Here is a 27,709-nt window from a genome sequence, read left to right as displayed (position 1 = left end):
ATTTGGTTTCCCCATTCTCATTGTTTTATTGATTTCCTTTCTCTCTCTCTCTCTCTCTCTTTCACTTTATCATTCTTCTTCCTTGTTGTTCAATTAATTTTCACTTTATTTACAAAGCATCAAGGTTGTCTCAAGGCTGAGCCAGACCCGCATCCAAGCAGGAAAAACTCCCCTCAAACAGGCAGAAACCTTGAGCAGGACTGTGCCCCCAGTTACAATCAACAGTCACATTCGGTTATTCTTTTTCAGCTTCCGCTATCATGTTAACACCGAAGCTGTGAGGAGATCATGTGGCTTATCTATGCAAGTCAGAGTCACCCGAGTTTCACCTGTTATCTCCGCGTCAGGGCGACAGTACTGCTGTAAAGGTCGGTCGTGTTCCAGCAGATGTTTCTCTCATAAACAATAACTGTGAGCAAGAGGACGAAGTCCTCACGCTGTAAGCGTTAACGGCTTCACCCGTCGCCCCCCCCCCCAGGTGTCTTTAAACCACAATGGTGCTGGTATAATTTGGATGGGAGCCACGTGCTGCCCATTTTTGAGAAAAGGCCATCCCATGTTACACAGCGCTGGAGTTCTTGACACTGCATTTTTGGAAGGAATGAGTAATTTGAGGCTACTCTGCAAAGCAGGTGTTGCTTAAAGTGTCTGTTCTTCTTCCTACTAAAGTTGTGTTGCAGGGAAATGAAAGTTGCTTTAGCTGGTATGTGGCAACCATCCCCTCGGAGCTGAATAAAGAGCTGCTGAACAGCTGCTTCCAGCTGTTACGTGTTTTTCCTCAGCAGTGATTCGGTAGCGTCCAGATGGTCGATCCCAGCCTTCTCCCTGGAGAGGTGTGCCATTAACGAATCGCTATTAGACTGTCACGTCTTCACGGGGAGCCAGAACAGGACAGGAGCCCCCTCCAGAAAAAGGATATTAAAATGTGGGCGACGTGTGAACCTCGGCGTCAACCGCCATTGTACTATCAACCTCGTTGGACGACCTGAGCTCCAACCTGCCTCTCACCTTTTGAACAACTTGGCAGCGTTGTCATCTTTGATCCAGTTGTCACCGGCTTCCCGACGGGCCTGTTCTAACGTGATCGACGGGGGCTCGTTCGCCGAGACACATTTGACTCGGTTGAAAAAGGCCTGTTAAAATATGTCAATGAGTGTTACATGCACGGCATTCTCATGATCCTATGAGAAGCCTATCCTATTACAGAACATACCATTCCCTATTAGGACATTCCGAACCTTTGTTGCACTGATTACTTATCAGTCAAATCTCTCAGTGCATGTGATTAGTAATCTGTCCGTGTAGCGAATCAACTATCCAGGAGGGTATGAATATTCACTATCTCCACGTCTTGAGGTGAATTCCTCCTGCTCATGTTCTCTTGATCCTCCTCTTTCTTTTCCTGACAGGCATGATTTACCTGATTTGCTCCAATGGCGCCTCTGTTTAGGTCAACTTATCCGCCCCCCCTCCCTCGTGCGTACTGTAATTCGTCTTGCTGCATTGCGAACCCCAGCAGCTGGTTCGGAATCCCCACAGAGCTCCGTCGGCTGGACTCTGGAACGCCGCGTTGATTACAGTCTTCTTCTCAGCCCGTGGTGTGGGACAGTCGTGGCCTGTACGTGGTCTTCCTCTGGAATCACCTGACTGAGCTTTGAAGTGTGACCTACAGTCGTACACCCCCTTGAGCAGTTTGGGCGTTGCCAAAGCCAGTAAACAGTCGAGAATTTAACTCTTTTTCCACTTACAAAGGCATTTTATGCGGACCAATCACAAGTGCTGACATAATTTAATATTATTTCATCTGTATTTTAACTAGCACGTAGTGAAAACGGGCCTGTGCCCCATAAATATGCTGCACCACGATTGAGGCAAACATGAAAAGAATCATAAATGACTTCTTTGAAAGGGAGGAAAGGGGCCAGGCCGCTAACAAATTGCACCTAAACAAATAACCAACAGCCATTGGTTAAACTGCTGCAAGAAAGAGCAAAAAAAGCAAGACGGGTGGAGGGAAAGGGGAGGGTATTAAGGGTGCATGCCTTTCCACCCAATTAGTTTTACTTTGCCCGCTGTTTAAATGATTAAGCCCCCATTCGTCCTCATTTCTCTCGCCTCTGCAGTTCCCTGCACCCGTCAGCGAGATAAGGCTTCCATGTTTGAATCAAATGAGAGGATAGTTGGTTACAGTGACAGGTTATATTGGGTAGAAATCAATGTGCAGAAATAGCCTGTAGCTAATAACACTGCTTACATTCTTCAAACTATACAATTAATCATAAAAGTGAAAAGTACTTCATTTTAATAATTTTATAACAATTACATCCAGACACACATTAAAGGCAACATTTTTCTGACCTTTTCTTCCGAAACAACATTCGAAATGGAGATCTTATTTGTTCTTAAAGCAGAAAAAAAATCAGCCACCCTATAATTTCCAAGGTAAATTCTGGCTACTTGTGTTAGAATTATTGATCTAATTTTTATTTGAGCTCCATTTTTGCTTGGACTTAAAATCTGATTTTGTGCGAAGGACTTAACATAACATTACATCATGATAAGGTCCACATTGTCCTCCTCTTCACCTTCAAGTCTGATTTAACATGCAAATCTATTCTGAGTATTGGATCTTAATTGGATTGCTTTAGGAAAATTAATTATTGCATCAAAAGCTTTTTCTTGCTCAACTGTTCAGGGTCCTTGCCTTTTGTTTATGTCTGCTTAATCCACCTTAATTAATTTCAGATTCAATGGTTGATGTTGTATTTATAAAGAAATGATGAGTCACGTGATTAGGGACGTAATCAAATTACAAGAGTTTGGAGACGCAGAATGCATGTAATCATGTTCTACACACATTCAACTCTTGAATACTGTCACCTCCCTCGTCACTCCACAGTTTTGTCTTTAATTCACCCACCTTGTAAATTCTGCTGCATCACCAAAGCGGAACAGTTTCAGTTCAAGTGGCAGTTGTTACCCACCCTCCCACCCGTCGCACCCCCCCACCCGTCGCACCCCCCTTCGGTGGCCCACACAGGCTCTGGCCTCTTCCACAGCAGAGGCAGGCAGGACTTGGTATGCAAATATAGCCTGAGTGGGAGGCAAAAGGGTGCAGAGTGTGCAGCAATGTGAGGACTCGAGCAAGCCACGCCCACCGAAGCCAGTTGCTACGCGACCAACCAGAAAAAAGGAGGGTGTAAGGCGGAGGGGGCGGGGCCATGAATTCAACAACTGTTGCCTGATCCGGGCTCGTAGTGCGTGAATGCGTCTCAGCCAGGGAGCCGGCGACCATGAGAGGGAACAAAGTGTGAGGTCCGGAGTCTGTGCTTGTTTGTGTTAGCAATAGGGATAAAGGGAGTCTGTTCAGATGGAGATCAGGTCAGAAAGAGCGGTTTTAGAATGAGCGATCCATCCTGCACCGCTGCTCTGCGCTGTCTGTGTTTAAATTGCGCCGCTAACAGCCGCTCTCTCTTCGGAACCTCCTGGGCTTCCTCATCCTCTCGCTGCTGAGGGGAACACCTGTGTGTGAGTTCTGCGCGTGTGCTTGTGTGCGTGGTGCAGACCCCGCAGTCCCCGTGGATGACTTCAGCGGCTGACGGTTGGGCTGGTGAACAGAGGGGGACTTCTGACCATGGACTCCCCTCGCTAATAAACAGGGTAAGCCAGCAGACTGCACCCACCCACCCAGCCGGAAAATGGGGTTGATGAAAGAGCACTTGACAGAATGGGAGCAAAACAGGAAAAAAAAAAGTGCAGCGTAGACACATGAAGCTTTAATGGCAGCAGAGATGGGCTTTTACTGAAGAGGGAAGACTGAGTTGGGGTGGTGGGGGGCAGGTCAGTGACAGGGCACAGCCTTTTGTGCCCCCCTCCCCTCCCCTGGTTTGTGTTTGAATGTGTGCTGCATATATTTGACCCTGCCTCGCCGCTTTCCTGGCACAGATGCTAGGGTCTGTGCCACATCACCGCTCTTCCGCCTCTCTCTGCCTCCAGCCCCGGCGTGCTCCAGCATCCCTCCGATAATGATGGGATGGATTGGAAATCAGGGTAGCAGGAAGGGGTGGTGATGGCAGACTGGGAGGAGGAAGGAGTGCGCAGAATTATGTGCAGAGCACATGACAAGATCCAGTTTGTCCTGGAAAGGACAGTTCATGCTAGCTAACCCTGTAGATGTCAGTATTTGAGCATGTGACCTTAAACACAAGTGTTTGACGCGGTGATAAAATGTGATAGAGGCAACAAAATTTAACAAAATGATATGTTAACTATTTCCCACATACCAAGGTGAGTTAGTCGGAGGGGGACTATAGCAAGACTGCAGGTTCCTTTATGATTGTTGTTGAAGGGCATGATTCCTCTTTCACATCCATCACAGGTCTTTCTCTTTCTCTTACACACACACACACACACACCATTTGCTTACGTTTAGTGCAGTTTAGAGTCGTCAGTAGACCTGATGCACATGGTTTTGGACAGAAAAGCTCACACAGACATGAGAACATGCTCACACAGAAAGACCTCATTTCCAGTTTGAAATCTGGAATTCTTATATTATTATATTAAGGTGCAACGCCAACCGCTGGTATTACTGTAATGTTTGCGGTCTTATCTTTAGTGGGTCATCAACACCCAAGAATTGTCCGAATTACTACAGTTGCAACAGCACGTGGCACAACCGTTGGTTGATGTGCCTTTTCTTTAACCAGCTATTTGCTCAGCGCCCTTAAAAACAGCGCCGCTGTGGTGAGATTTATGTGTATTGTGAGGATCGAGACATGTCGGGCTCGCTAGTCATTTTGAATACTCCTGGGCTGTGACTGGACGTTGCATAATGAGATTTTCTCTTGAGTCAAACAGGAAGTCTACCATTTATTGTGCGCGGCTCTAAACATTCCTAGAAGAGTTTTTGTGTCCACCCAGGCGACTTTAATGGTGTGTTCATGTACACCTGTGTTTTGACAATAATATTTTGGTTTTGGTGCTTCAACCAAGATTAAACCAAGTGTGACTGACATTGTGCGTTGTGTACACTGGGACTAGAATAACTAGATTAGCGTGCGAGGCTAAGCTGCTACTGGATGAATGGATGCTAATCTGCAGCGTTTGAAACAGACAGTGACTCTCTTCTTGTAATTTCCTGTCACCATGACACTAGAATGAAGACCAAAACAAACATTTATTGTTGGTTCTTTACTCCACAGTGTCCACAGGTGCTTTGTCAGCTCTTGCAGGTCTTTCTTAATCTGCTTTTGCACATTGGAGAGAAGAGAAAGGGCCCTAACCTCCTGCTGAGGGGGCCGCCGTTACCCTAATGGCACAGTAAAATGCCCCCGAGCGACAGACCGGGGCAACAGGAACTGCTGCTGTCACTGTGCGTGTTTGAGTAGAGCAGACAGAACTCAAACTGACTGGGTAAGAGATGGGAACACTGAAACACAGCGAGAGGTCCAACGTGAGGGACGTTTGTCAGTGCTGCTCCACCCTGTCGCTTTGATGCTGGAGCTGCTTGGCTCAAGCACGCCGTCACCACCACTGAGACGTGACTTGTCCCCCATCAGCACGCGAGCATGACAGCTTAAATTATTCCCATACTCGCTGTGAGAGGATTCCTGAGGCCAAGGGCTGGGTTTTCTGCTGTTGTTGTTCTTTTGCCTGCTTTTTCTCTCTCTGAAGAACTGTCACCACGCGCGGAGAGAATGAAAGTGCTGCTCTAACACTGTAACACCATGTTTCTTTTCATGTTTTTCACGCCCGAGCTGCAGCACTATCACTGCATCATTTAGGCCGAAGAATCCGCCTTCTCCGGCTATGAAGTTATAAACCAAACCGCCACAGACACATTTGTTAGGTGAAGTGAAAGATATTGAATTACTCATAATGACGGGATGTATTTCAAGTTCTCCTTGTTTACCGGTCCCTCTTTACACACCCACCCACACGCACTCGCTCACCCACACAAAAAACGTCCATTTTGTGTGGAAGCGTTTGCTAGGACACATTTGTCAGTGGTTTAGGTACCCACCTGATGAAACTCGCGGTGAACTCGTTTTGAAATCTTATTTTAGCTCCTTCGCGCGTGAAAACCCGGTACACCTGAGAATTCCTCCACACATTCCCGAGTGTGGAGCTCCATTTACTCCCGACAATGTCCTCTGTCCTCCACAGCATTCCTAGTAATCCAAGGAGCTACCTGTTACCCTTGAGACCAAGAAGTGAAAAATGTGTGTGTGTGTGTGTGCGTGTGCGTGTATTACTGGATTTGTGAGGACAACACATTGACAAACGCCCTTACGTGTGTGTGTGTGTGTGTGTGTGTGTGTGTGTGTTCGCGTGCAAGAGCGAGAGAGACTCCTCAAACGTCCTGGTTTTGGTGCTCTACCAACCCTTTCATGCTCATGAATGAGCAGACACAAAAAGGAGCTTTACACTCTCAGGTGTTTGTCTGTCTCAGAGTTTCTCTGTTTGTTACACTGTTTCCTCACCGGCTTAAGAAAATGTTGAGTATGACTCAGTATTTCCTCTTTGGGTTACATGGGTGAGATTTGTGCACACGTGGGACAAACACTGCTTATCACGGAAGCTGAGTAATAATGTTCCAGACATGACAGATGCCTGACGTACTCTGTGTGTGTGTGTGTGTGTGTGTGTGTGTGTGTGTGTGTGTGTGTGTGTGTGTGTGTGTGTGTGTGTGTGTGCATGTGTGTGTGTGTGCGTGTGTGTGCGTGTGTGTGTGTGTGTGTGTGCTTTCACAGTATAGGAGCTAATCAGCAAATGTAGGCAGTTATTTTTAGCTTTGAAACGGTAGCCAATCACAACATTCCAAGCTGTAATGAACCAATCATTTGCTCACAAAATAACAGATTTGATAATTGGTGATTAGCTCTTGTGTCTTGTGCCTTCCCGCCTTTTTTTCCCGGTGCGCCTGAGACTCCCCTGTAGATATTTTTGCGGCGGGGACATTCAAGACAGCTCAGGGCTTAGAGGAATGGTAAAGAGAGAGAGAGGATGAAATATCGCTGGATGTTAAACAGTTCATCTTAGACGCTTCATCTTCCCCTCTGATTTTTAACCCTCATTTCCTCTTTTTTAAATGTAACCCCCCCCCCCCCCCCCCCCACAAACAGAGCAAAATCATAATTAGGAATAACACGAGTCAGTTGGGAGGACATGGGCCAGACCTCCTCCAGCCCCATTTACAGCTGATTTATATTAAATAAATGCTCCATCATAATGGATCGCTGCAGACCCTCCGTCTTCATTTTGTCACTTGTTTTGCCCAACAGGAGCAGCAAATTGTCTCATTGTGTCATCATGTTCTACTCAGTTTGCAAACACGGCAAACCACAAAGCTGTTTAAAGCCTTTTAGAGGCCCATCCTTCTTAATTTACGCAGCGTTTTCAACCATTTAGGACATTTTTAAACTATTTGATCTGATTCGGTATCAGAAAGAAACCTTCTGAGATCTGAAGTTTTGATTGAATTTGAAAGAAGACGACAGAGTGCAGGTGTTGCTCTTCCACTTCACAAAAATTTAAAGTATTTCATTAAACACACCTCTGAGCTAAATTGGCCTTTCAGTCACTAATTATCGCTGTGACAGCCGGTGTTTGTCTTTTAGCAAAATAACTCAAAGTTATTAACTCATTTTAATTGAATTTTCAAGAAATGCTGATAATGAGACAAGGAACATGGAGATGGGCGATAGTCTGGATTATGTTCTGGTTCCAGACAGGTTTTGAACTGCATGATGGGGCCATTTTCAGCATATGAAGATGATCAAAGCTTTGACAATAACCTACTACGTTACGTAACGTTGTATTATTACTCCCTGTATTTCTTACCCTACTTGTACTGGTTAACATCTCAGAGCTCCGTCCCCAAGTACCTTGATTCTTGAAACAGAATCCCAGCCCATAATCTGCCACCTCAATCAGTGGCCCTTTCATCGAGGCTCAGCCTGGAATCCAAGACGAGCAATAAAAGGTGGCAGACAGCCCTCAACGTAGCTATTGGAGTGTTAGTTTGGGTGTAAGTCGCAATATGTGGAGAAATGAGCTGCAGAGGCGTGCACGCTGAGCACTTTGCTAGTTACATTATGTCACTGCCTTTGTGTGTGTGTGTGTGTGTGTGATTGATTATTGCATCTCAGCTGTCAAAACCAGCAACCACTCTTGGTTGTGGGGTTTTAACCTCCTGAGTTAGGAAACATTTACGTTCCCGTTGGCCTGAAAACAGGAAGCAAACCTTCTCTAAAGCCTGTCTTTGTTGATAATCCACTTTGCAGAAACTATCATCTGTGGTCATAAGTCTGTGGGTTTGACTCGTTGACACGAATGACTAATAATTGGCCAATAATTAACTTTGCTACTCTCGTAGGGAACGGATAGTTGTGCCTTATTCAGGTAGGATTAATGAACATTTCAACTCGTCCTACAAACCAATAGTTGTTACGGTTTCACCTGTAATGTTTCAGGTGGATTTAAAGGAATGAAGTCATGAATCCAGTTTGACTCGTCTAAGATGGATTTGCATGTCGAAGTGTTGAGGATTTGACTATAATCGGAGGAAATAAGACAAATGCTGTGCTGTAACAGCTCACATCTTCCTGCTGTGAGCACATTCAGGACTGTGTCAACAGGCAGCGATCAAGCTCATCATTCATATTGCGTAAACCTCCAACTAGGCCCAGCTGAAGGTCTGAGGACATTACTAAGGTTTTAGGAAGGATGTTGCTTCACAGTTGCTTCAATCAGCTTTCTGAAGCTTCGTCTGGGTTGTTTGGCTGGTTTCTAGTATTTTTTAAACTTTTCTTTGAATTTTTTCTGCGTGTCTCCACTGTTTCCCATCAAATGGGGGAGAGTGTTGCAGGTCTTTACGATTGTTCTTACTTGTAATACAGAAAAAAAAAGATTAAATGTGATCAAAATGCAGACGTTTAGCTTTATTCTAAGAGGTTTCTGGGGCTGAATTGATTCATTTTGAATGCCAGGTGTGGCTCCTTTGCTTCCATTCCTGAACTTTCCTGCTTTTCTCGCTTTCCCATGTCATCAATCAATTTCATGCGTGGGGTTCAGTGGTGATGGATGGTGCTGTAGACGAGAGGACCTGGAAGGGGCGGTATTAGGCCAGGTGCTGCAGGACAGAGGAAGCATTCAGCAGCACACACGGGTTATTGTGGCGTCCCCATGAGACAAAAAAAACGTCGAATCAGCACAAACATGCAACATTTGTCTCAATGTCGTCTCAAAGAGCGAGGGGAAAACATTAGGAGAAATATGATTAGTTCCCTTAATTGGGACCTACTTTTAGGTGGGTCAGAACCTACTGAGCCATTTTTGCCCCCTTTCTTTTTGTCACTTTTCTGTTACCCTCTGCAGCTCCGGCCATACTGAGATAATTCCTACTTTCCTCAAATGCTGTGGGTCACGTGACAATTGAATAGGACCTGTGACCTATGACCTATTGCCCTTTCACCTAGCCTGCAGACTCCCATGGGTCTCTGAAGGCCCTTCCCACTGTGAAGGAATTCATTCAATATCAACCTGTAATTAATCTTTACTTTTTTTTGGTTCTTTTTGTTCTATTATATTTAATCATGATACCTTCTGAAGCATTTCAACTTATATGAAAACATTTTCTGACATGACATGCTTTTCTCTATAAAACTGGATATTTTTTATTTACATTTAAATTGATGTGTCACTCAACTGTTGTCCAGGGTGGCGAGGGGGAGGCGGTTTACCCGGTCATCATGTGCACGCGGTCCCATCCTGACCCTGTCCCTGAGTGTCAGCTGTTATCGGTAGAGGTGGAGGATTTAGAACGGGAGGTGTCAGACGAGGGCAGGGAAAGAGAATCGGACCGAGACAGCGCGGTGGGAAGCACCCAAGGGTCAGACACCTCCGACAGCCTGATCAGACCAGGAGACAAGGACGACGCACTCGGGGATCTATTTTTTCCCGTGGAGAAGTAAGTCCCGCCCCAGCGTCTGATTCATCATCTCAGAATCTTCCTTCCCTCAGCATTTGCTCTGTTTTTCGGGATCACAGCAGCCCCTTCCACTTTTTTCCTCTTAGGTGTCCTCAGACCAGCATCTCGGTGACCTCTGACCTGTCAACACGTTCTTCAGCTTCTCTGAACGAGGAGCAATTTGAGGACTACGGAGAAGGCGAGGAACCGGACTACATTCCCAGCAGCCCTTGCCCCGACGACGAGACTCGTACCAACGGTTATTCAGACCTCGGCTCCTCTGTTCCCTCAAGGTGACTTATTAGGAGCGTTATTAGTAAACTAGCTGTTTTATATCACCGCACATCCTTTAAATCCACATCATTTTGATTAGTAAGATAAAACTTTTGCCTTTTACTTTGCAAATACACAAAGTTTCTTACTTGTGCATTCATTAACAGTAATTTCTGCTATTTAAAGTTCCACTCTAAAGTGGAGAATCAAATATGCATTATTAGTTTGTTAGCATCTAACTTCTAAACACAAATAAACTTGTAATACTTTACTTTATTCTTATTGTGTTCGATTTTCCTCCTAACTTTCTGGCCATCTGTGTATCCGCACCGAGCAGCTCTTTTCTCTCCAACTGGTGGCAGCATTGAAGCTCTGAAAAATAAAATCTGTCCACAAATAGACTCGCTGACTCACCCCCGGTTGGATTATAATCGGGGTGAGGAAGGAGTGAATTTTTGGACTTCCAGTTCACGTTTGGGCCTCTCGTTCCGTCGTTTCCTCCGGCTGGCTGAGCAAATGCTGGCATCTTTGATGAGCACACTCACTCTGACATTATCAAATCATCTCCCGTGGAACTCCTGTGACCAACATTTGCTCTTCCTCTCCTCACCAGAAGCAACATTTATTTGATCGTTACATTCATATTTTGCATTCTTTAGGGGGGGTGGGGGGTGTTAGCCAGTATTGTGCTTATCAGTGATCTCATTCATGTCATTCTGAAGGACCATTCCTCTCCTGAGTGGTACCCACCACCACCTGGATGCTTTCTTCCAGTGCAATTCATTCAGAGCTGCTCTGGAATATTATGTTGCAGCCCTGGTATTTTACTTTGTCCTCGTGGTTTTTGGTTCTTAGGAAGGCATTTTCTTTTTTTTCCCAGTCAGAAAAACAAAGCTGCCAGTAATAAGCAAAGGTGCTGATGACTGTTTATTACCTGTTGTGTAATGATAACCTACTTCAGCTCAGACAAACCTGTTACCACATCACAACAGCGTTAGCTTTGATTTGATTCTTTGGTTCTTTGCATCGTCGTCCTTCTTGTCTTTATCCATGTCCTCCAGGCCCAGACACAAACATTTGGTGCATCTGAACCCTTTGGGATTTTTGCCTTTTCCATGATTACCACACTTAAATGGTTCAATGACTCAATCTTTAATACCAGACGCAGTTATTACAGTTTTAAATGATCGTTTTATTAATGGAAAGGAAATCCAAACTTGCGGTCCTTGTTATGTGTGAAAGCGCAGAATATTTACCCAGAAGTCTTGACATCAACGAGTATTTTCTTGGCAAATGCGAACCGGGAGCTAATCACCAAAAAGCATGTTCTTTTTGATCAGCAGAGGTTTTTGGCTTGGAACTCTCCCATAATGCCCCTCCTGCCCAGTCTCCTCCTTATTGTTGATTCATGAACACTGACCTCAGGTGAGGCAAGTGCAGTTGTTCAGGGGTTATTCTATTATTCCCAGTTCATTTATGACCCCCTGGATGGATTTCGGTAGACCGCGTGCTCCTGGGACGATTCCCACTGCTCCCATTTCTCTCCATTTGTGGATAATGGTTCTGAATGTGGTTCTCTGGAGTCCCAGAGCCTCACAAATGGCTTGGTGACCCTTTCCAGACTGATGGATTTCAACCACTTTGTTTCTCATTTGTTCTTAAATGTCTTGTTGTATGGATTGTATGGATTGCGAAATGACTAATGCCTAAAACAGTTGAAACTGTGATCTGGGTTCATGCTGTTGAACAGAAACCTGTTTGGTTTTTTTTACAAGGTCTCATTGTGCGTCTTATTTCTGAAGGTCTAAGCCTGCGCTTAATGGGTTTGAGACTCCTGGCTGATGGCCTGGTAATAGTTCTTAATGTGCTCCGCATGCATAACAAACGGATAAAACTCACTAAAATGAATTGGGAATAATAAAAAATGTAAATGTATCCTGAGTGCTTCAGCATGAAAAGGGATTTGAGTGCTCACCGATGTAAAGTTGTGACAAAAAATGTTATTTAGTGACATTAATGAGGCTTCCCCCCCTCCATTTCAAACCCTGAGAGTGATTGTGGCCTTTATTGGTTTTACACGCAGCAAGATGCTGTCTTTGGGTGTTCTGGTACCAAAGACATGCACGTGGGTGATAGGTGAATTGGCCGTAGCTGTTCACATTGGCGGTTACTTTGGTCCGTGGGTTTTGGCCTTCATTTATGTGCCTACAGTAGGTTCTGCGTTCTGCTTTTCTTGCCTGGGTAGATCAGTAACAACTGTACGTAGTAACAGCCGTTTTCCTTCGCCAACAGTGCGGGCCAGACCCCTCGAAAGGTGCGCCAGCAAAACATGGAGGAACTCATGGATGTTTACTGTTCTCAGTGCAGCAAAAAGGTCAACCTGCTAAATGACCTGGATGCGCGACTCAAAAACCTGAAGGCTAACAGGTAGGACACCGTTTTCTTGCTCTGATGTACCTGCCTTTGTGCTATTAATAATCTTATACCAGCTCCTCACCAAAGCGCCTCAGCTGTTCTGTCACTGGGTTTATGCCCAAAAGTTTTTTAAAAAAACCACCAGAAAACACCTAAATTAAATAACTGTATAGTATTAAAGGATTTGTAATACTGGTGCCCTCAGTCCAGATTGGTCATGATCATTTTTGCTCATTTGAAAACTCTTCTTGTTATTAATGATTGTGATAAGGTGTAATAAAAAAAAAACGTACATTACCTTGTGTCATGTTGGTGCCGAGAAGTGCAAGGTCCACCCTAATGCTGCTTCACACACGAAGCACTTAATGATTATATAACTCTTAGTCCTGCGCTTACCTCATCAGTCATTATAACAGGGATTCTATTTTTGGAAACTTAATCTGTGTGATCATTAGTGTCCTCACACAGGTGTACATATGGGCAGACAAGGAAGTGTTTAAACGAAGGATGCTTAACGGAGACGCTCTTCTGAGCGCGTATCATTCATCAACTATCAACCAACATGGCTCCGCCAATCGGAGCTTTGCAAAAAAAATGATCAGGAAGGACAAAGAATTAAAAGAAGAAGCAACAAAATGGGTGGCGTTAATTAGAGGAACGACTCTGAGGAGGTGGCACGATGAAGGAGGCAGGTTGTCGGTGTCCAGATAAGCCAGTGACAGCAGCAGTATTCAAAGGTGGTTGGTTTAAAGGAGCAGTATGTAAGTTTGTGGCCAAAAGTTCTACTGCAATCATAACAAAAACACGGCGGAGCGTCGTATCCCTCCGCCTCCTCCTCCTCCAGAGTAGAGGCTGGCTCATGTCTGCAATGAAGAGTCGCCATTTTTATTCCTCAAACTATTTATTACGTCGGCGTTGCTCTCCACATTCTTCTCTGCCTCCATCTGTCAAAGGCGTCCCCTTATAAAGACCCTCCTTTTGTCTCTGACTTTGTCACAATGTCCTTGGGAATTATAACGAGGCCTTTTAGGTGTCGCGACATCAGACATTTGCGATTTGACCATAGCTGCAGCTCAGATTTTGTAGTTGGGAGATCGAGCAACAAGCCCAAACACAAAATGACGACATCAATAGTACATGTGGGCTGCCACTTTGCTTATGAAATGAGAATTAACACGATCCCTTAATGTCTGTTAACATGTCGGGGTCATATTAGGGTTACTCTCATTCGAACAAAGTTTGTAATTTTTTCCTTTTTTTCCTTTTGTAGCCCTAACAGGAAAATCTCCAGCACTGCGTTTGGAAGGTAGGTAAACCCCCCCTCACCTGTCTAAGTGTCACAGATTTATCGGCACGGTGTGTGCACGTGCTTCTGGGGACAGCCTATGGCTGCTCTGGTGATTAACACAGAAATGCAAACAGGCATAAAGCAAATATGATTATATTGTCTTTATAGCTCCCCCAGAACTTTGAACTCTGGCTTAATTATCTCAAGTCTAGAAGGACTGAAATCCATCAGGCAGCAACGAGGAGCCTGAGTGGCAGGACCGATTGTTTTGATTTTGAACACCAACAGGGTGAACTCGCGTTCCCCTCATGACCCTTAAGCCTCCACAAGTGGAAGAGTTTCACACACATGGACGCTGACTTATCATGACAGAGTAATAAGGGCCTGTCCCACTTGATCTACGTATTCAATATAAGGCCGGCTTCTGTCTCCCAGGGTCCTTTACTGTCCTTCCCCATCTGTGGTCTCTCATTTGTCTTAAAACCTCCCTTCAATTGAGACATTTATAAACCTAATATGCGTAGTTTTACTGTTTAAAGCACTGTCCTGTCTTGTATACAGGCTCTATTTTTTACACACACACAAACACACACAAGGAACCAGCAGCTTATCCTCACTTGGATCTTTTTCCCGGAGGGATCCTTCACCGTGTTTGTGTGCTTCTGTGTGTCTGAGCAGGCAGCTGCTTCACAGCAGCAACCTGAGCAGCAGCAACGGCAGCACCGAGGACCTTTTCAGAGACAGCATCGACTCCTGCGACATCGACATCAATGAGAAGGTGCGCGTGTGTTCCTGGGTCTATTGTGAGCAGCCAACAAATGCTTACGGAAATGATTTATAGGGCTTCCTCTTTCTTTGTGGCTACCCTGTCAAAGTAAATTGATAAATGGCACATTCAGGAGTGGCGCCACTTCAGACCGGGCTGAACCACAGCTTGGTTTGAAAAATTCGGTCTTTTAGAAGTAGCAATGAGCATCGCTGCCTTTTTCTAAACGATTCTGGAGCCTACGGTCAGTGATGTCTAAGTCTTTGGTTCTCGTGACCCGGTTTTACCAGGTGTCCTCTCTGGAGAAGAAAGTAGCAGAACTGGAGAATGAGATTCTGCTGAATGGGGACCTCAAGTCCAAGCTAAAACAGGAGAACACGCAGCTCGTGCACAGGTACCGAGCGTCTGCTGCCGTTCCTCCCGCCACAAATGCGTCGATTCTGACTCACGACCTTTGCGGGTTTATCCTGTGATCTCAGGGTCCACGAGCTGGAGGAGCAGCTGAAGGACCAGGAGACGCGAGGGGAACAAAATCTGCTGGAGGAGTTACGACGACATCGAGAGGCCTTCAGTAAGATGGAGAGAGACAAGAACACGCAGATTGACCTGTTGACCAACCGGTGAGACAGACAAGTCAACAGTAGTGTCACAAACATCTGCATCCTGCGTCTGCACACGCTGAAGGAACCTCAACGTGTCTCTTTAGGGTGAAACAGCTGGAGGACGAGAACGGCGACTTTGCCAACAACATGTGCCGGCTCAAATCTCAGACAGAGAAACTGGACGAGGTATGTACTCGCTAAGATAGGAGGTGTTAATATATATTTCTGACGTGCCTTCCAAGTGAACGAGTGAATAGAGGAATACGCCAAACTGTCCTCTCTGTCTTTGCACTTGTGCGGGACCAGGAAAAACAAAGGATGACGGACAAGCTGGAGGACACAAGTCTGCGTCTGAAGGATGAGATGGACCTCTACAGGAAAATGATGGACAAACTGAGACAGAACAGGCAGCAGTTCCAGAAGGAAAAGGAGGAAATGCAGGAGGTGGGAGGGACTTTTCTGTTCTCTTTGCTAGCGGTTGGAGCACTGTTTGTTCTAGTCCACCATTTGTTTTTACCCTTCGTTTCCTCGCCGCGCCTGCGAGCACCGCGGCAGTGCGCTGTTGCTCTTCATCTGCCATCTGTGTAGTTGATAGAAGACCTGCGTCGAGAGCTGGAGCACTTGCACATGTTTAAGTTGGAGACGGAGAGGCCCGGACGCGGTCGGAGCTTCTCCTCAGGACTGTCCGACTTCAGCAGCAGGACCAGGGAGGTGGAGCTGGAGCATGAAGTCAAGAGGCTCAAACAGGTAGCGATGAAACCATCCGACAGTATCGCTTTTCAAGCATGTGTGTAGAGTCCTGGAGCTGTTACTTTCTGCAGGGTTAAGGGTTCAAATTAACCTGAAACACACAATTAAAAGGAAACATCAGCTGGGATTCTCAAAGGGAGCAGGCTGTCTTTGCTATAGAAGGGGGGAATTCGACTTATCCTAGCTTAGCTAACATTCACAACAGCAGCTCCGGAGGATTGTTTACTTACCTGCGTTCTTCAGATCTACAAGATCCATGTTTGTAGTCCTACAGGACGCACCTGTTGCACAGTAAATAATAGACATAATCGAAGCTCACTACAGGTTGAGGATATTAGTATGTTACACTCACCTGTGCACCTCTGTGAATGTGGGTGTGTGTGTGTGTGTGTCCCAGGACCTTCTGGATTCCTGGGACACACTCGGCTCCGTCGCCTCTGATGGTAAAATCACATTTGTGACCTTTGACATCCCCATTAACCATTAATCGCAATGGAACGCATGAACTCATACTAAATTGGGGTTAATGCTACAATTTGCTCCCCAACGGTTCAGGAGAGACGCCGGAAATAGCGACAGAGCTACACAGCAGGCAGAGAAGTGGAGCAGTCTGTTCTGTGACACATAATAACCTTTGTTAGGTGCTGTAGGTGTTGCCTGAATAGGTTCTGTGTTTGCTACTGAATGGGTTGAAAAGTGCAGTGTTTTTGTTACATGCTGGGCTGAGTGAGGCTTGACTAAAGGCCATTCTTCGCTTGCTCTTCAACCACCATCTCTCCTGACACTCGTGCGTTGGCCAGGTATCTCACCGTCATCCCACGTCTCACGCCCACCTTTGTTGTGTGTTTTTTAGGAGAATCAGAAGCTGAGGGAGCAGAACGATGAGCTCAACGGTCAGATCCTGAGCCTCAGTCTGTTTGAGGCCAAAAATCTATTTGCGACGCAGACCAAGGCTCAGTCGTTAGCTACGGAGATAGACAACGCCTCCAAAGACCAGGTAAGATAACAAAGCATAACAAAAATGCATTTCTGTAGCATCTTTAATAGCTTTAGGGTCAGAAAGATGCAATAAAAAGCCTATAAAGCGGGCACGTCTGGTAAAAACCAGGAACCAAATCCAGTACTATCAATGGCAAACAGTAGCAGAAGCTGCAATCGACTTGAATTCATATAGCATTTTTCAAAATTTAAAAGGTTTTAGCAAGTTTAATGGTGGTTTACAGCTCATGGGATAAGATCAGAGTCATTAATCGCAGGTTGTTGCCCTTAAACAAAGTTATATGGACATTTATTACGTTTCTACCCTTTTGTTGAATGTATAAACGTTGCTGTTGCAGTTAATGGAAGCCCTGAAGGAGCAGGAAGAAATCAACCTGCGTCTACGACAATACATGGACAAAATCATCCTGTCCATTCTGGACCACAATCCCTCCATACTGGAGATCAAGAAGTAGCGGCAGCTCAACTGGAATGAGGACTGTTCCCCATCTAAGGAGACCTAAAAATCATTCCAGTTGTTCCGTCAGAACCAGGTCAGGAATCGGCTGGTTGGAAGCGAAACCGGGCTTGGGAACACCTGCACAAGTGTCGCCCCCTGCTGTGAGAAGAGGAGAACAACTTCTCTTTGGATTATTTTAATTATTTCCTTTTAGAGGGGAGCTGAAGGTGAGAGATTTTTCTGTCCCAGATTTACGGGACTTTTCAGCCAACTCAAAACCGTGATGAGGAATTCCCCACCCCTGAATATACTACAATCAAAACATTTGAGAGATGACATTTGACGTTGCACATTGGACAAATGCCTCCGCAGAAAACGTGGAAAAGATGTCCGTGCTAATGTTAGTTCTACTGTGTCACAGTATTAAATAATTTGAAACGATATAATCGAGAGAGGAGCTGTAAACGGGCTGTAAACCTGGCCTTTGGTGGCATCAGGGCGGACCGCTCGGGTGCTACCGCATCTTTTCTACACCAGGGATGGAGGATGTTGACAAGCTAGAGAAGAGTCAGAGTCAGGTGGCGCCGTCACAAAAAATAGGAGAGGAAATGAGAGGAGGGCTTTGGTAAAGTTGCTGGTGGACAGTGGAAAGTGAAGATTGTTATATTTGTTGATGTTTGAAAAGGTCTTCCACCCAGTTTGTGACTAAATCTGTGACGTCAGTCGGTCATCCAAAAGTGGCCCTTAGCTTGTTCCGGTGAGAAGCGTCACTTTATTGAGCAGCCCAGGCATCCCAGGAGTGTCTTCTTGCCACGGCTGCTGGACAAATAGTTGCTAGCAATAGACCCAATAATGTTGCACAGAAACGTAAGGATATGAATGTAAAATATATGTGATGGCTTTTTAAAAAAGAAATTAAAAAAAACCCTAGAAACATCTCTTTATGCTCACGGGAATCATCTCAGCACAGGAGAGTCACTTTCCGGATCTCATCTCATTCAACCGGCATCTTGTTTTTGAAGCCCAACAGCAAACTGTAAATATTATGAATGTGCAACAGGGTATTAATATGTCTGTATGGCGAAAATCAGGCTTATTAAATGTTTTTTAAAAAGCTTTAATTGGTTATGATATGCTGTAATAGACATGTACGGTAGTCAGCGCTGTCCTCAAGACGCCGTTGCTTGGAGATGAGAAAGAACTACAATTGGCTGTATTTATACTAAACTGTTCTGCACACACACACACACACACACACACACAAGTTCTGTTTCTTCTTGCATGGTTCATCTCTGTCTGTGCCTTTTTCAGAGTGTTTTACGAACCGATGTGGCTACAGCCTGTGTCCATGTCTGACACAATTTCTTGACCTGTAAATGTTGTAAGAATATAGTGACCATTTGTATTTCTGACTTGATACTCTGAAATCTATTTTGTACTGTGTTAGCAGAGTTAACTCACAGTAGGTGTGTTTGGAGGAACGCAATAGCACAATGTTTGATAGGCAGACCATGTTAGCGGCAAATATTTTGTCCAGGCTGTATTTCTGCGGACACGGGTTGTGGGAAGCCTAATTGCATTTTCTTTTTTTAAAAGAATAGTTTTTGGTCTGTTTTGAACTGGACTTTCACACTGGCTGCAACCTGTCTTCCTCACACGGTACTCAGCGGCGAGCATTAAGCAATATTACGACGCTTGCTGATTTGTGTCCTGGTTCGCTTTACAAATCTGCTCACTCTGTAGCTGCTTGTGCTGTTCTGTTTTAAAACAATTAAACTGCACATTAAGCAATACAATTTGTCGCCCGATGATTGATAATAGTTTTATTAGTGTTATTGTGCTCCTGTGCACAGTGTTGTGTGAGGTAATTCAGCCCTGGTAGGTTCATCCAAGACTTTGTCTGCAGAGAGGTCAAAGAGCAGTTCAGACCCATAAATGCACGCCGGTGGTGCTGGATGACCCCGGTGAGGCCTCACTGCATACAGATATATGGAGCTGAAGCACTGTAAAAGAGGAGAAATCAAAATTTAGTACTAAAATTGCTGCCACGAGTGACCGGATATAAAAACACCTCTTGCATCCTGTAACTTGGAACTTGGTTCATGTGAGTCCGAATTACTGCATTGACGCCCTTTACCGTCACATTTTTGTGACAGTGACGGTGTAAATCTATATCTACAATCAATTTGCAATGTCACATTGAAATACGTCACTGACTTTACACCTTACACAACCTCCAAGGTTTAGAAACTAGGCCAACTGTCAAAATGCTACCAAAACCAAACAAGAACAAAAATCAACAGGAAAAGTGACTGACAGGATGTTATTTATTCACTTTTAACCATATTACAATCACATTTGGATTATGCAGATTAGACGTTATTTCGTGTTTCCTTGCGATTGCCAATGGCGACTTTTCCTATAGAGGAGTTGGTACCACTGGTGGCGCCCCCTGCCGGCGAGGCGGTTGTTGCGCTCGCTGTCGCTGCGTCGGGCAGCGGGACAGGTAAGTCTTTTAAATAGGCAAAACTTCTCAACTTAATGGATGATTGTAAAAAAAAAAAAAAAAAAAAAGTTGCTCCGCCGAAGTGTATTTCTTGCAAATTTATTTTGGAGCATTAGCCGTTGTTATTTTAAGAAAATGTCATTAAGTTAAACGCATATAAAGTTGCTAATGTGGACGAGTCCATAGGTTAGCTTTACCAATTAGCGTGGCTAATCACTATGTGTGTGTGGGGGGCGGCAATTAACTGTTATAAGCTGACAATGGCCTTCACTTCTTTCACAATTAGCCCAATATAAGCGAATTTGTGGTTTTGAAGAGATGTCGTGGTTTTATTTTAGGTTAGCCTATTTATGGTGGGGGGCGTATGTCAAGTGTAGTTGGGACTCGCCATTCTCCGAGATCTGTACTTTTCCCACCTCCCTTCATTAAACACGTGGACGTGCAGGGCAGGAGAGGTTGTTCCACCACTATCTCGCTCCAGATCAGATCCGACTTCAGATCTGATCCGATTTCAGATCTGATGAGATCAGATATTCATATCTAAGGAGAGATGAGGGTTTGATGATTTCGGCCGGCGCGCTGTAAAATGCGTCATGATGTCGCATAATTAATACGTACCAGATCGGGTCGGTTGGTCTTGGAAACGCCGGTTTTACACTTCTTTTTTTTTAAACTGCGTTAATTTTGCTTTAAATGTGCTTAAAACAAAATGAATCAAGACGGACAAATATATGGCATTAATAAGCAATGTCCATGTTTGTACCGTTTATATGTATATATAGAATTTAATATGATTATCGGATATCTTTTGAAAAGTTTCGAATATTTGAATAATTTAAAACTTTATTCCATCACCCTTTGCACCTTTTTAATGCGTTATTCTATTTTACAGGTGAAATGATGTCAAATGGCCGCATCAGGACTGCAGTTAATCCTTGTATTTGGAGAAAGAAAAGGTTCAAACAAAACACCAGGTAAGATGCCTCCTGACCTGTAATCCTAAATCTGCCTGTTTAACATCTGCCATTGATGTCTAAACAGCTGATAATACATGTGACTTCATCGTAAACATGTGCAAATTGTGACCAAACTGTCAATGTCCTATGTAACCACCATTATTATGGAGCACGCCATTATCCTTCTTAAGTGAGGAAGTCACCAGAGCTGCATAGGGTGCTGCTGGAGTCCTCTTCCACTCCCCCATGCTTGAGGATGGCCCCGCGGTGGTCAATTTAGGTTAGGTCTGGAGGCATACTGGGCCAGTCGATCACCTCTACCTTCAGCTTCTGGGGCAAATAATAACCTTGGAGGTGTGTTTGGGGTCGTTTGGGTGCACCATTTGATCAAAGCAAGGTTCTCTTAGTCTTATCCTGGTTCAAGTAATGCATGTTTTTGGACTGCTGGTCTTCAGCAAACCCATTGGCAGGCTGACGCACCAACCTCCCGCCTCTGCTGCAGCGCTGCTCGCACTCCTGCTTCTGTTTTTTAAAACCAGTTTGGGGGGCGCCATTTTGTAGTCCAACAATTCTATTTCTGGCATCCTCGGCACACGAGTGTCTCATCTCGCACTGATAAATAACCGCATGTGAACTTTCAGCTGATTTCTTCCTCCTGTTGCCTGTGCAAACATGCCTGAACGTGAAATGTTTAAGTGAATTTAAAAAGCGCCTCTCTGTTCTAGTTCTCCTGGGAATCCAGCTCGGGGGGGCAAGGTTGCGGCAGCATCGAGACCTAACGCGACCTCCCTGAAAATATTCAGGGCCCAGAAGAGCTCAGCTTCAGCTGCGTCTCGTTCCTCGGCGCATTCCAGCGTCGGTACTGCAGTGAAGCCATGGGCGAGGAGAAAGAAGACGTTGAAACAGAACAACAGGTGAATCCTCTTTGGAGAAGGCGCCCCATGATTCCGCCTGTAATCCTGAATTTGATCGACTTCCGTAACAGTGATGCTTTCAAATCGTGTATCTGCAGTGATAAATAACAGCAATGCTCGTTAACTTTTGCCTCATTCCTCCCTGTTGTCTGTGCAAAGACCCCTAAACGTCTTCTGTCCTAGATGTCCACCACAAGCGGAAGATTGGGACCTTGAGATCTCAGTTACTGCCAACGGTAATTTCATATACCCTAAATTTTGTTATGAGTTTATTTTAAAAAGTGAAAGAAAAGATGGAGCCTTTGGCATTATAGGAGATCATATGTAGATCAAATCTCTTTGTCTCCTCCAGGTCTCGATGACGTAACCGGCGTGGCTTTGCAGGAATCGACACTTAACGGACTGGTTACAGGCGGTTACATACCAGCCGTCCACCACGTGCCGCCTGTTAACTGGGTTCGTGAGAGCTTTCCCACTGAACCAGACCAGTTTGCAGATGCTGAAGAGTAATCCACCTTCCTTTTCCCTTCAGTCGGATTCAGTTGAAATGATGCCAGGAATTGGAATGTTGGTGACTTGACTTGTTGGTGTCTGTCTGTTTTAGTCCTGCTGGGATGCCACCACAAGTGGAAGAGTGGGACCGCGAGATCCAGGACGTGGCAACAAAACTTTACTCGGTTACTGCAGATGGTAATTTTTTTTTTTTTAACGAGACATTAGAACGTTAAAGTGACGTCAAGAAAACCCCCTAGAATGGTCCAGAACATGCCGAGTTTCATTTCTGGTGGATTTTTAAAGCAACATTGGTGACTAACTCCATTTATGAACTCTCACCTCTGAAGTAATAATACAAAAACAGCTATTTTAGAGAGTTTTGTAATTGATTGAGACAGCCATGACTGTAAACCAGATCTCTGTATTTGTCTCGTCCAGGTCTGAAAGACAGTGTGGCCTCGCAGGACTTGACACATCTGCTCACAGGCGGTTACATACCAGCCGTTCACCACGTACAGACCATTAAATGGGTTCGGGAGAGCTTTCCCATTGAACCAGACCAGTTTACAGATGCGGATGAGTAATCTAGACACCTTCTTTTATAATTTACGATTATTATATAATCGGTGTTTACGTTGTAAATATTTGAAAGCCGCTCGTGACTGATCTGACTGGCGGATTCTGTTTGTTTGTATTTTACCTTCAGTGAAATTCAGTTTAAATTGTGTCAAGTTTGTTTTCTCTGCTGCAGTTCCTGTGTGAAGGGTCAATGCTGCCATCAAAAATGTCCAGGCCAGAGTCAGGTTGTTGTTTTATACTCGGTTTTATTTCATCATTTTTATTCAGGTTTTATATTTTATATTGCAGCATTTATATTGCTTTTTTTGAACTCTGTGATCTTAAGTAGTGATTTTAGCTAAGTGTCACATACACAATGCTGTTTTTTTATGTTTTTTTTGTTTTTTTTAAATCCCACTTGATGTCATATATGAAAACTAACCTTGTTGTCCTTTATTGGCATCCTTGGTTACGTTGTTTCTATTTTCCACATTAACAAGTACGCAAAGAAACTTCTTCATTCGTGAAAAAAATGGAAAACGGTGCTTTGTGTTATTCAAAATTTCAATAAAACCTTTTTTTTTTTACATTAACTTTTGCACGTTAATTCGTTAAGATTCAAGTTTTTATTTTATTATTTTTTGAAGCAGTGACATCATTTTGCCACTAGATGGGGTGCTTGATGTCGGAATTTGAGTCAAGTCGCCACCTCCGGGAGTTCAGTGGGTTCGTGTTCAAGGATGTGGAATATTTGAGACACTTTTTTTCGCCCTGGTTTCAATAGAAAGTGTGTTGTTAATGCCAGGATTATATTATGGATCATTATAAATGATCAGTTGACACAGATTTAATGGGCTTATTTCTCCCTCAAAACTCTAATCTGCATATTTCATGACACCAGGAAATCATTCAGTGTGCATGACTGTGTTTAACTGCAGCCACCGTTTGGAGTATAGCTATCAGGAAAAGGTCGTCCTCTAAAATAAACAAATAATGAAACACACAGGACCCAACAGACTCATTTCATACTCCTGCTGTAACTCAGATATGATTGAAATATAGTAACATTTCCTTAGTCATCAGGTCTGTGTCCATGACCATGAGATGACCATCAGCCAGTGGGCGGCACATGTGCTTTAGAAAACAAGCACAAGGCTGATATAAAATTGTCATTTTGGCCATTTTGAAGCTCTTTTTGAAAATGTTCAGCAGATTATTAAATCATGGAGGAACAAATCCCCCCCCCCCCCCCAGTTTTCTCAGTATCTTGGGCTGATTTTCCAACCTGTTTGTATCTCTCTGCATGTTTGGTTTTCATGAACCAATCCCAAACTGAATGTCGATGTTCATTTCCCCTACCTGTAATCACTCTGTGAACTTGGCACACAGTAAAGTAAAGATCCACTTCGGAGTGGACTCCACATGTGCAACGTATACGTTTTAATGAATATTCTTGGCCAGAGCAGAGAGGAATGGAGCTCGTTTGCATCGGCAGATGAAGTTGTTATACGCGCTTGTTGCTTCAATGTTTCCTTTGTTGTTTTTGAAGTTTAACTGGTCGATGAAAAGGCTCTGTTTCCTCCGTCGGAGTTCCTCCCTGCCCTCTTCTGCTCCCATGCAGCCATCTGTTATTGATTGTAGCAGGAGCAGCGTCAGATCTACACAACCCTGCTGCGACGCAGTTACGTGGGGGTGGCATCAGAGATGCACAGTTAAGACATGGAGTGCTTCATGCAGAACATGTGACGTTAGCGCCGAGTGATTAATGTTCCAATGTGTCTCAGTAGACCTTTTCCCCACTTCCTGTCTTCGGGGCAAACATCCTCTACCGTAAACTCCCCCGCTCAATGTCACATTTAATGTCAATCTGAGTGTTTGTGGTAAAGTGTGCTCTAATAACAGAGGATAATCTAAATTAAATCTCCCATTTCGCCTTTGTGAATCAGCAACATTTGTTTTTTTTGTGTGTGTGTGTTTCCAGTGTGACCAGTCAGTTGGCGTGGAGTCTGATCTGGAAACATAATGGGTTTGTTCGCCTCACACGGGAAGCGGCCCAACAGGAGGCAGAGAGGAGGATTGTGGTTTGTTTAACTCTTTTCACCTACGCAAAGCACACGCATGAAATCCGTTTAGAACTCGCCATGTGGACTCAATAATACTTGCTGTTTCGAACTAAACATTTGATTAGGACGATTTGCATATCGATACATATTCTGCTGGCTGTTCAATATTCAGCCATGTAAAATAGCGTTTTAAACCCAACCAATCAGCTTTATTCCTGTTCTCGGTGCTGCTGTTGTGTCACACATCGATGCTGGTTCACAGATTTTTACAGTGAAGGCCAACCGGGTCGGTCCAAAATCCCTAAAACGCTCCATATTGGTGCGATCCTGGATGGTAGCGATGATGACCTTGTGAGTGTGACCGGCTCTCTGCCGTGACTCACCATCAGTCACGTCTTTCTTTTGTCTCCTCTAAACGCGTCTGGTCATTCCGTTTTGGCGATAAGACGGCAAATCCCGGAAGATGCCTGTGGTGAGCTGACCGCAGACAGATCTCAGAAGAGCAGGAACATAAATAAATTGGCTCTTTTGGAGGAAGCACAGGATTCTGGTAAATTCAAACCATTATCTTCAGTCCACAATTGTGAAAATTGGTAAAAGATGGAAACAAAAGGCTCTTTTTTGGAAAAGCCGCCTCACTCAGGAAAGAAACAGCAATTTAATTTTACTACTGCATTAAACTTAACAACAGCAGGGACTGTAAATTTTCCTTTGGGAACATTTTGATGGCCCTGAGGATGTAATCGTATTGATTTGTCAGAGGTTCTGAGTTCCTTGCTGTCAACAGCACAGAAATACGCCACCGTAATGGAGAACACCCGCCGCAGTTCGCGGCCGCATCGCGTCCAGGTCCCCTGCTTCTAAACGCTCCCAAACCTTTATCCAACTGGGTTAGCTTTGTTTCGATACCCTGAGCCAGTGCAGCAGTGCTTCAGATCCAGAGGGGAACTAACAGAAGGAAATCTCTCGCCACATCTGGTGAACAGAGTAAAAGCAACAGATTTGACTGAGTCACAGCAATTGGAATCAGAGGGCCTGAAACCATCAACATATGGTGAAACCGGAGCTCCGCACCAGTTTTAGAAGCTCGTTCCTGGTAAATTCATGTCCGGTGCGTCACTGGAACACAGCTGATGGACATTCTTAACGTGACCGGGTGGGTTTTATGAAGGTACGGAACACAGAAGAACGTTGGCACTGGCAGAGATTCCTCCCGACTTGATCGACGGCAACATTTTCAGCACAGACCAGCCAATCGTCTCTAGAATCTTCTCTTATAGGACTTTAGCTGCGCTGTGTTTTCTTTTTAAACGATACTGTGTTCTTTTAGGTTTTGAAATCTTTTTGAAGCATCGGTCCTCATTTTCGCAGGCTCAAAATTCAAAATGAAAACTCGGGTTTTATCTCATCTGTCTCTTACCTTGCTGAAACCAGCTGGTTCCTCACATCTGAAGGTAGCTCAGTGAGATCATGACTTGCCTCTGGTGTTTTACGACTGGCAATTAGAACCTCGGCGCGTACCTCATCGGGCATTGTTCTAGACCCCCACCTCCGGCACGTGTGTTAGAACTGTTTCGCCGCACACACAAATCTGAATGAAAACAATCACCTTCTCATCGAGCCCCATAAAAAACCGTCCATTTGAAGTCCATGTGTTGGAGAACATGCGGGACAGGGTGTCCCTGAACCGGGCTGGTGGCACAGTTGATCAGACGCAGATGACTTCAAATAATCACCATTTAATAAAATGTCAAATTAGTATTGTCTGCTGAAAGGCTGTCGTGTATTTCTCACACGCAAAATGTCATCTCATAAGTCTGACTCTACCAAACTGATGCCGTGGAGCTTCAAATGCAGCTGGAGCATCTCTGCGGGCAGCCTGGGGGCTTGTGATGCGTCACTGGAGTTCAGGTGAAATCTGCAGTCCACCGTCTTTCCGCGTGTCCTTGACTGCCCACTTGCAGTACCGCAGCCGGCCCAGTAGGAGGCGGTGTTTATCAGCTGTGCACCTGACCTTTGGTTCGTGCGACCTGCTGGTCGGTTGCGTTGCCTGTCTGTCTGCCCACATTTTTCCATCTTTCAGCCTGTCTGGAAGGGTCTGCGTCGCTGTCCCCCCCTGTTGTTGCATCTTCTAGCCAGACATCTTTGTCATTCTGTCTGACACTAGCCCATCCGGCTCGTCTGGCTTCCCAGCTGAGCGATGCTTGGATAGGTGCTGGATAACAAGGGCCCCACAGACCCACCACTCATATAAAAGAAAGGAGGGAGGAGGGGAGGGTGAGGGGGGCAGCCTGTCATTGATGAAGGAGGAAACTGGTGAAGCAGTGGAATAAGAGGCACGGAAGGAATGAGAACGTGCAGATTAAACTGCGTCGGGGGGAAACCGAGGTGACAAAATGAGCACATGTAGAGAAACAGGAAAGAATTAATAAAGGAAATAATTACAAAATAACGTAAACAAACAAAAGCAAACAGAAGCACGGAAACATGCTTTTGTTCTGAGAAGAGAATTCACACACACACACTGTGTGTGACACCGGAGCGTGCACACACACCTGGTTTGTGCAGAGTCACTGTGATGAGCCCTGCATCTGAATTACAGATGAGCCAGATGTAATGTGCTTTAGTCGGACTCTCACATTTACAACTCATCTGCATAAACTTTGACCGTTAATCTGATCGGGCAGACTGCGGCGTCTCGTCGGGCTTCAT

At 44.8% G+C, this 27,709-nt stretch overlaps 2 protein-coding genes across 5 annotated transcripts; both read left to right on the top strand.

Annotated features, from left to right (window-relative positions):
- The first annotated feature begins 3,229 nt into the window (after nt 1-3,229).
- rab11fip4b (RAB11 family interacting protein 4 (class II) b) lies at nt 3,230-19,301 on the top strand. The gene is made up of 13 exons (XM_003971976.3): nt 3,230-3,660; nt 9,723-9,973; nt 10,081-10,266; nt 12,539-12,673; nt 13,932-13,967; nt 14,628-14,727; nt 15,006-15,109; nt 15,195-15,335; nt 15,422-15,503; nt 15,624-15,761; nt 15,906-16,064; nt 16,921-17,064; nt 17,405-19,301. Exons 1-13 carry the CDS (start codon nt 3,583-3,585, stop codon nt 17,519-17,521), a joined length of 1,671 nt encoding a protein of 556 aa, XP_003972025.3. The 5' UTR covers nt 3,230-3,582; the 3' UTR covers nt 17,522-19,301.
- A 296-nt stretch (nt 19,302-19,597) lies between these two features.
- LOC105417625 (uncharacterized) lies at nt 19,598-24,039 on the top strand. 4 transcript variants are annotated; one of them, XM_011612419.2, is made up of 7 exons: nt 19,598-20,011; nt 20,904-20,985; nt 21,693-21,881; nt 22,041-22,117; nt 22,234-22,387; nt 22,486-22,571; nt 22,815-24,038. In XM_011612419.2, the coding sequence occupies exons 1-7, from the start codon at nt 19,912-19,914 to the stop codon at nt 22,958-22,960; spliced, it is 834 nt and encodes a 277-aa protein (XP_011610721.2). In that variant the 5' UTR covers nt 19,598-19,911; the 3' UTR covers nt 22,961-24,038. The 4 variants fall into 4 exon arrangements, with proteins under 4 accessions (XP_011610721.2, XP_029706705.1, XP_029706704.1 ...); XM_029850845.1 differs by having other exon boundaries at nt 19,604-20,011; nt 22,065-22,117; nt 22,815-24,035; XM_029850844.1 differs by lacking the exon at nt 19,598-20,011 and adding an exon at nt 20,223-20,466 and having other exon boundaries at nt 22,815-24,039.
- Nucleotides 24,040-27,709: the final 3,670 nt, after the last annotated feature.

Source organism: Takifugu rubripes, chromosome 17 (assembly GCF_901000725.2).
Source record: "Takifugu rubripes chromosome 17, fTakRub1.2, whole genome shotgun sequence".
Lineage (NCBI taxonomy): Eukaryota > Metazoa > Chordata > Actinopteri > Tetraodontiformes > Tetraodontidae > Takifugu > Takifugu rubripes.
The sequence above is the reverse complement of the archived record's forward strand: the minus strand, read 5'-3'. Positions and strand labels throughout refer to the sequence as shown.